Source organism: Narcine bancroftii, chromosome 8, assembly GCF_036971445.1.
Source record: "Narcine bancroftii isolate sNarBan1 chromosome 8, sNarBan1.hap1, whole genome shotgun sequence".
Taxonomy (NCBI): Eukaryota; Metazoa; Chordata; class Chondrichthyes; order Torpediniformes; family Narcinidae; genus Narcine; species Narcine bancroftii.
Genome location: NC_091476.1, coordinates 12,757,932 through 12,767,606, shown reverse-complemented (window position 1 = coordinate 12,767,606; position 9,675 = coordinate 12,757,932). Strand labels below are relative to the sequence as shown.

The window sequence follows — 9,675 nt, the reverse complement described above, 5'->3', positions numbered from 1 at the left end:
AACAACAAAATATGGAGGACAACAGGATAAGGTAAATATAAAACATTTCAGTTGGTTGAAAACATACAGTTTGAAGAACTGCCTGTACAACGAAACACTTTTTTTTAAAAAGTAGAAAAGTCTGCTTTCACTTATTTTTAAAAAACCATATATACAGTCCTCAGCAGTTTTTATTAATGCAGTGGTGTAAGGAACACTAAAGGCAGTACTGCCAAATATGAGCAGTTTTTAAAGTGTGTAAAAGCAAACTATTCTTCAGAAGACAACCATTTATTCATGGTATTCTACTGAACTAAAAATAAAATCTGATGCAATTGCCAAGTTTTTATTTTGGCAAATAAAGACAAATATTTGTCCAAATTAAATAAACTGAAGAACTATGCAGCAGAAGGGGCTTGGGTTATGAGTGATGCAGTTTAAGGCATGGAATGATTTAAAGAAAATAGATCAACAGATGAAAGACAACCAGCAAGTGTCATGTACATTGTTTTTTTTATTATAAGTTAACATCAACATAGAGTTGATAAAATAACCAGCTGCCAGAGTACTGCAGAACAATGTTGAAAAGCGTTCTATGAGTTAATAGAAACTTTATTATAATTATGACAGAAAATTTACCATAAAAATTAAAAACATGAACCCAAATTTAAAGAATAACATAAATGGGTAATTTGTTTTGATAACTAGTATCTTCAAACTAATTTACATTATTAAAACAAAATGTACTATGACCAGCTGTAGTTCATTTAACCTGAAGATTGCTTGCAAAGACAGATGTGAATAAAATATAAAATACAAATTTAAAAATTACTTAAGCATGAATATCCATGCTATTTTAAACGCTGTTAATTTTTATTATAATTTTTAAACCTCGTCCTTTTGTTTGGAATTTCAAAGTATGAAAAACTGAACAAGATTCGCAATTATAAAATCAGCACCAATCATATATATATTTTTTATTTAAAATTTAGTTCCCTATTCCCAAACTTTATCAAGTCAAATAAATGTTTAGAGAAACTTTCAAACATACTACACCAAGCTCATTTAATCAGAGACACAATACAGTGGCACTACTGGAAGGAATTTAACTTGCTTCCATAATTTTACAGTCTCTTAAAATATCAATTTATCAGGCAACAAACTGCCTCTTCAAAGCACTTAATCTAGGTGAACAGTGAACAACTCCAATAAGCATTCTCCTGAAAGGAGAAAATCTGTACAGTTTTAATAGTTTAACTGCAATAACCAAAATATTTCTTTTAAAACTACCTCTCATTTTATTCATAAAAATGACATTTCCTCAGAACATTGAAACTCCAAGGACCTAAAAAGAACAGAAACAATGCATTTTGTTAAAAATAATTTAATACATCAAAAATTACAAATTAAAGAAAATATACAGAATACCGAGTAGGTTAGGTAGAATCTATGGAAAAAAAAAGAAAATAGTTCACTTTTCAGGGGAATGAACCTTCGTCAGAACTCAAAAAAAAGAGAAGAAACAAGTCTTGTTTTAAGTTGCAGAAGAAAGGGATTATTGGTGAAAGGGTAGAAGTCAAGGATGTCCAAGTAAATTAGTTTTGGAGTTCAGGGATACGAATAATGACAGCAAAGAGGGAAAAAAATGTTGGAATTGTGATATGCAGATCACCATTGCTGAAGATCTGAAATCAAGCAACTGCCAGAAATACTCAGATGATGTAATGACATTTGGGGGGAAAAAAATGAGTTAATGTTACAGATGAAAGAAAAGACATCAGAATTGACCAGCTCAACACAAATGGGTAAACCTATTTATTGAGTCTTGAGAGTTTTAACAAGCTTGGAGAGAAATAAAAGGTATTGGTCTTCGAACTTGCACTGGATTTAGTACAACAGTGTAGAATGGAAGTTAGAGTGAAAACTCATGGTCATTCATTTCCATTCTACGAGAGATCACATAATGGGCAATAAATTGGAAGACGTGAATTACTGCCTCCAGGTAAACATCTCCATTTAATCTGCAAGAGCAAACCCAAGTTTCAAGTAGTTGACCCCTGAAATTAACATCCCATCCTGAATCTGATCTTTATTCTAACAAAAACCAATGTAAATATAGAAAAGACCACCTCATCATTGCTTGAGGCAGGATCTATGGTAGACTATGGAATTCATAACGTTTAACAATTCTGTTTTTGCTTTGATCCAGTATGTTTCCATGTTCCTCTCCACTACCTTCATTGTTCCCCTATTTACACCCTTTAACACAGATCAGCTATTTCTATTTTAGATGGGTTCAAAAAGAATTGTCATTAGAATCATAATCTTTCATCAGATACATTGCTCTCCTTCTTACTGCACCTTAAAGCACACCTTTCCAGTTTGGACAACAGTTTGTTAACACTGCCCTTCTCTCCATAGATACCCCTATCCTACTAAACATTCCCAGCATTTTCTGTTTTTATTTCTGATTTCCAACATTTGGAATCTTCTGACTGAAAAGTAAACTTTAAAACAGTCAAAATGTATCGATAGTTTTGTGTTTAATGTGTTAATTGATTTTATCCATTTAGTTTTTGGTTTATGACATTCATGTCACCATAATTGGTTCAGTGAAATTAACTAAAAGCTCATGAAAAGGGGCAAAATATTTATTTATCTTAAAATAACTTTAAATGTTACAGTTCCAAACTATTAAATATTATAGCATTATTTTTTGATTAAAGTCAATTAGGATACAAATGCCAATTCAAAAAAAAAAATGCCAAAAGCACTCCAGGTTGGGTCTTTCTATAAACTAAGATGAGTTAGTGTTAATTTACAAAACTGTGATGTGTGGGCATTGGGAAAAAAACCCAAAAATAATGGATCAATTAAAGCTGACCCAAGAAATCGACCGCAATTAAAAGACTGCTCCAAGAAAATATTAAAAATTGCTTTCAAGTTAAAATGTGTACATTTTTAGAAGTCAGGAACACAAAAAACTTCTGGATAGTGGATTAACTTTATCTTACATTGTGGAGTTAATTTGATGAGTCATCATCCAATATCTCATCCCACCACCAGGAGCAAAAGTAGTTTCAATTGTGGAAAGGTATTTCAATCACTGGCATATCATATTTACTGAGACATATTCTTCAAATACTGTTGTTAAAGTCTGCAGATGGTGGGATTGTTGCTTAGTACACAAAAATGTTGGAGAAACTCAGCAGGTATCGCAGCATTATTTATGTAGCAAAAATATATAACCATTGTTTCTGCCGACTTTCTTGTTTAATCTCAAATACTGTATGTGATTTATGCCACACCAAAACACTATGATTCAGCTGTTGGTACCTGTTCAGTTTATAACCACGGTATTTCTCCACACAAGGTATCCTACCCAATCAATTACACGAGATCAGAAACTGAGAAATCCCAACAACATGATACTTATATGTATTGCTACAACTCGCAGCCAGTTTTTAAGTTATCATCTTTTTATCATGATACTCTGAAGACCAATTTTAAAAGCATGCTGCTTATGAATACTTTCATTGCAGCCTTAGAATAGTTCAATTGAAAACTGCTTAATAAATTTAATCTAATCTAGTTTAATTTGATGCACATTTTTGCTACTGGTGGAGCTGACGAGAACTTTCATACAAAGCATTAATTTGTTTTTCCTCACACTGAGACTCACCGAGTCATCCATTATTGAGGCAGGATCAAAGAAATCTGGTTTTAATTCATTTCTTTCGCGTCTGTTCTTGGATGGTGGCTAGAAATAAACAGTTTACAATGAGAACCTGCATACATTCTAAAAGTAATTAAACATTTTCTTTGCATCTTATTACCAGATCAATGTCGATGGTATCAAAATCCATGCCTTCATTGAGATCTTCGATACGGCCCTCAGATGACATCATTACATCTTCAACAATTGGCTCTTCATCGTCCTCCATCAGTCCTGTGCCACGACGACTAAAAACAAACATTTGTGAACTCTCTGATGATAGACTCACCTCTTTATCATTTCCCACTGTCCCACCTGGATAAGAGCATAGTCTGGATAAACAGGTAACTAGGACATTTATGTACATGAACAACCTTAGGAATAAGATCAGACTGAGACAATGAGCCTTTCCCCATCAGTTACCAATAATTGATAAAAATATTCATTCTCAATTCCTTTTTCCTCTGACGGAGGAATATTTTCTGCTCCACAGAAACAACCATATTGCTCCAGTCTCTCAAGAGCCATTGATTCAATTTATCAGCATATTCAAATATTTGTAATTTATCAAAAAATGACAAATGTTCAGTTTTAAACCCAAAACAGAACATTCTGGAAACATTCTGTAGACCAGGCAGTGAAAAACAAAATTAACATCTCAGGTTGACAGAGAAGATGTATGAAATCTCTAACAGAAACTTAAAAACTGTTTCCGCCCATTGATGCATCCTAATTTGCTGACTAATGCCAGCATTTTTTGCTTTCCTTAAAAAAAAATTCCTTAAACGATAATTATTTGTAAGAATTTGTGGCTGTTCCAGTATTGTATCCTGAAGTCGTTTGCCAAATTGGAGGCGGTGGAGGCATTGAGAGATTATGCTGAGACAGAGCTGGATATTGTATCATTATAGATGAGTGAATTTTGGAATTGTAGTTTCATTATGCTTTATTACTGAATAAATGGGAGGGGCATGGTACAAGACAGAGAAGCTACAATGGTAAAGGTTCTTGGGCTATGACATGGTGGGCTGAGTGAAATAAGATTAGAGGTGATCAACAAGAGAGGGCACCAAAATAAGGTAGCAGACTGCAGAATATTAAAGACAAATATACATCATTCACAGTTCTCAATTGTGACATAAATTATTGCTACTAAAAACTTCAAATTTGAAAATTTAATCATTTAGCTGCTGGAAAGATTTAGAAAGCTACTTAAGGGGCATTAATGAAGAAAGGGGTAATAGGAGATTACCCCCTTTACAAGATCAGCAGAGTTAATTGGAGATACTTTAAAGCAAAGGTTCATGGTGGCTGACTTGAAAGAGATGGAGTCTTTCTGATGGCCACCATTAATTGCGTTCGTTCTTTCAATGCCACTAATATATTCCCACATTCACTAATATTCCCATGCTTGATATAAATTGCCGGCACGTCTTTCCCACAGCCGCTATTAATTGTGTGTGTTCTTTCAATGCTGTTATTATACTCCCACGCTTGCAAAAAATTGCCGGTTCGACTTTCCCACGCCTACTATTAATTGTGGACATTGTTTTAACATGTAAAAATATTCTCATATAACGTGTGTGGGGGTATCTTGTTTGTAAAATACGCATATAACATGCATGTTATATGTGTAAAACTACGATAATAAAAAATAAGCAGAGAAAATGTGGGAATTATATAAAGAAAACAAAATGTTGGATGGGGACAAGAGTATGCTTGGATTAAAAGAGAGGAATGCAAAGATCACAAGTACCTTACATTTGGAGAAGTTTAAGACAACAGTTAGCAGCTGAGGTTTTAAAAAGTTATCTTAGTATTCTAGCCTAATCTTGGAAAAATGAGTTTTCCAAGAGAAAAGCAGCCAGATTTAGTGATGAATTGTTTAACCAGTTGAAAACTATATGCATTCAGATGTAGACAAAGATGTGAACTAAATAAAATCAAGCAACTGAAAAATGTTAAATAATGCAAGAAAAATATCAAATTAACGGAAATGATTTACAGGGGAAGATTAAACAGGTTAGAACTTTATTCCCTTGAGCAATGAAGAATGAGGGGAGATTTGATAGAGGTATACAAAATTATGGTGGGTATTGAGTAAATGCAAGTAGGCTTTTTCCACCAAGGTTATAGGAGAAACAAACCAGAAGATATGAGTTCAGGATGAAAGGCAAGAAGTTTAGGGGGTACATTTCTTCACACAGACAGTGGTGTGAATATGGATGAGCTGCCAGCTGAAGTGTTGAATGAGGATCCAATTCTAACATTTAAGAAAATTATGAACAGGTACATGGATGGGAGGGATATGGAATGGATGCAGGACAGTGGGATGAGGCAGAATAATATTTTGGCAGAGAGTGGAAGGGTCAATGGGCCTGTTTGTGGTGGTGTTAATGATCTATGGTTCCAAAAAAATAATATAACCAGAAAGCATGATTAAATGCGCATACTATTACGAAAATAGCATGGTCATGGATGGGACTGTCATTACTGATATTGCTTAACTAATTATCACAAAAATTTTGTATTAAAAAGTTTCCTAAAAGACTCACATCGCATGCTGGAGATTTGATCTTAATTTAACATAATTCATTGCAGCTCGCTCTTGTTGCCGTGCTTCCTCTTGTTGCCTTTGGGCAATCAACCAGGACATTTGACTACTGAAGAAAAGGACAAGAAATATATCAAAATGATACTCAACACTCACTTTGTTTCATTAACTCCATGATCAACTGGAGGTTTGCCAACACCAAGAGTCCGACACAGTACATACATCTTAACCAATATGTACACTGTTCAATTTTCTTCTGGATAGAATTTTAATTACATATTATTTGAGAAAATATTTCTTAACATTTGATTGTGTAATGATTATTCAGATAATCAAGCAGTCCACATCAAAATGCAGTCTGGGATGATAGGTAAGAAGTAACATTGAAATTACACAGGTGTTGGTCAATGATGTTATTGTAAAAGAGAAAATCCACCTTTTAATTGCATTCCGTAATTGATTCCCCCCAATGGCAAAAAAGAGTACTTGAGTAGCTATATAAAGTGGCTCCCAGTTGTTCTAAGGATTCGGAAATTTGAGTTATTGTGAGAGACTTGATAAACTAGGCCTGTTTTCCTTAGAGCATAGGACAAGGGTGGCCAAACCACAGCTCATAAATCACATTGACAGTTAATGTGCGGCTGGTAGAAATAAGTTGGCTGGAGGAGATTAATGGCATTCCCAAAGCCGCCCCCGGACACTCAAAATCCCTGCAGCCAGACCAGGGGGTCACAGCCCAGGCTATGTGACAAGGAGTGGGAGTGGGCACTGGAGGAATTGCCCCTGCAGAGAACCTGAGAGAGCAGCACACGCCAGTGTCGGGTTCTCCTCACTCAGCCCAGGCCTCACCATACCACAGCAGAGCACTGCCAACATGGGGTGTGCAGTAGGAGAGTCAGACAAATCTGAGGGTCCTCTACAGGGAGTGACCTCAGTGGCCCAGGGCTAGGCCAGGAGAGCTTCACTGAGGCACAGCCTACCCCAGAGAGGCAGGTATCTGTCCAAGTACTTGTGGGGGGGGGGGGGGGGGGGGAAAAGGTGAAGCAAGATGACAGAGACAAGGGGTCCCCAATGAAGACCTCATCCAAGAGCCATCAGGACAAGAACTGGAGCTGGCAGCAGCAGTGAAGGTCCTGTCAGTGGCCACGAGCAAACCCTGACCCCACAGGATGGAGGGCCAGCACCAGGCTGCACCCCAGCCTCTGCTCCCAGCAGTCGTTCCCCCAATCCTTGGAGGTTGAGAGGTTGAGAGGGGATCTTATTGAGTTCTACAAAATCAGAAGGGGCAGAGATAAAGTGCATGATAGTTTCCTGGAATTGCAGAAAGGCAACGAGAGTGCATTACTCTGATTTAAGAGGCGTGTGAGTTGGAAGGAACGTGAGGGGATAGTTCTTCACTCAGAGGATGGTAGACATCTGGATCAAGCTGTCAAAGTCAAAGAGGCCGGTACATTAGCTTTTTTTAAGTATTTGGGGGATAATTACATGGATGAGAAGGTCTTGGAGGAGTATGGGCCAAATCCAGGCAAGTGTGACTAAAGCAAGAGAGCACCTTGTATGGTATGGATAAGCAGGACCTGTGGGCCTGTTTCCTTGCTGAAACACCACGACGAAGAGCAGATCAAAGTCCGGAATTGAAGATTTAATGAAACCATATCGATATGGCATAAATCTGTTAACTTCACTGCTACACATCAGTAATTTATCTTGGTTTGATCCTTGCATGCCATGAGTTGATTTCAGCCACAAGATTATAGACATGTGCAGAATGCAAATTGCAATAGTTTTTGAGATAAATTTTAAATTGATGGCAAAATGAAATTTGCTTGTCATATTTTGGTCATTTTTCAGAAAAATCTGATCAGAGCATCAACAGGGAAAGACCAATTTTAAAGGCCAGAAAAAAATTGTAAATAATAGCCTCATAAAATGGAGAGAAACAAAATGCATGGCAGTAGTCTCACTAGCTATTTCTCCTCTGTTTTTCTTAATACACCAAAAATTAAATTGCCTTTCTTCAGAACATAATTTAAAATGTATTCCATTGTGCACATTTGAAAAAAGATTTTACTGTTGAGAGTTAAAACAGTCATGAAGAAATCAATGAGTGATTATAAGAATTCATTACTAATGTAAACAAGTGATAAAAGGGTTAAAGAATTTTTTTTACATAAAGTAATCAATTGTAAACATACTTATAGTCCACAGGAGGTTGATGATGTTGTGGCATTTGGTATACCCCCATGTAACTTTCCTCCTCTGGCCGCAGCCTCTTTGGCTCTCTCATAATAGTGGAGGTCAACTGCGGGCTTTGCGTCATAAGTGGGGATTGCAAACTATGTTCTCTGTTGATCCATGATCCGTCATTACTTTCTTCTGCTATGGAATTTGCACAGAATACTTGTAAGATTCTCAAGATATTTTGATCCACTGAACCAATGGTAATGTAACTGGCATATCTTTCTTTCTGAACTCATGCCTAAACATTCCCTTCTAAATGATAGAAAAAAAACAGGTGAATATCCATTATCTGCTGATGTTACTATCAAATTAATGGGTAAAAATTGCACAAGACGAGATTCAATTTTCTCCAGTGTAAGCACAAAGGCAATGCTGTTTCAAACAATCTGGCTAAGACAGAGAGATGGGTATGATAGCTCCTGAATCACATATTCATTCAAATCATTGGGCAGCTCAGAGAGGAATCAATTCTAGGTTAATAAATCCCCTACCAAACTTGTGAGAAATAAGTTTATTATCAGGTTCACAATTACAGGTTGTACCTCTTTAATTCGGTGACGTTGGGACCTGGCCATTGCCTGACCACAGAAAATGCCGGAAAACATAATGGACTCCTAAGGGAACCTCCTATTTAAACATATCAAAGGTAGAACAAAGCTTAAAACAGGAATAATACTGTGATGCGGCACAGTTAGTGTAGCGATTAACACAACGTTTTTACAGCTCCAGTGACTGTGACCGGGATTTGAGTCCCGCGCTATCTGTAAGGAGTTTGTACAAATGACAGCAGATTCAACCTTGACAGCAGCAGCTATAGGAACCGTGGGTTCGGGTCCTGCTCTGTCTGTAAGGAGTTTGTACAGCTATGTGCCACTTAACATCCACGATACATTCTGTGAAATTGGGTGTTATGCGAGATGGACATTGTGCAAACACATTATACAGGTACAAAATCCTTTATCTGGACATCTAAAATCCGGAAAGCTCCAAAATCTGGGAAGTGAGGAGAGAGACGGCAGCATGAGTCAGGTGGGCGAGAAACAGCACCGCAACTGGAAGGGGGTGGGGGTGGATACGGCAGCACAATTTGGGTGGGCTTAAATCTGGCTTTCCAAAATCTGGCAAAATCTGAAATTCGGAACACAGTGTCCCCCCGCCCAAGGGTTCCGGATAAAGGATATGTACC

General features: G+C 36.8%; 1 protein-coding gene across 5 annotated transcripts in view; it reads right to left on the bottom strand.

Moving 5' to 3' along the window:
- Window positions 1-475: 475 nt before the first annotated feature.
- Window positions 476-9,675, bottom strand: part of stag2b (STAG2 cohesin complex component b) — a 133,326-nt gene continuing 124,126 nt past the window's right edge. For 4 of the 5 annotated variants that reach the window (XM_069892925.1, XM_069892921.1, XM_069892922.1 and 1 more), the window contains 5 exons: window positions 8,444-8,627; window positions 6,250-6,357; window positions 3,816-3,942; window positions 3,662-3,739; window positions 476-1,324 (listed from right to left, as the gene is read on the bottom strand). In XM_069892925.1, the coding sequence (XP_069749026.1) occupies window positions 1,301-1,324; window positions 3,662-3,739; window positions 3,816-3,942; window positions 6,250-6,357; window positions 8,444-8,627 (521 nt within the window). In that variant the 3' untranslated portion in view covers window positions 476-1,300. The remainder of the gene's footprint in view (window positions 1,325-3,661; window positions 3,740-3,815; window positions 3,943-6,249; window positions 6,358-8,443; window positions 8,628-9,675) is intronic. The other variant, XM_069892924.1, reaches the window with a different exon arrangement.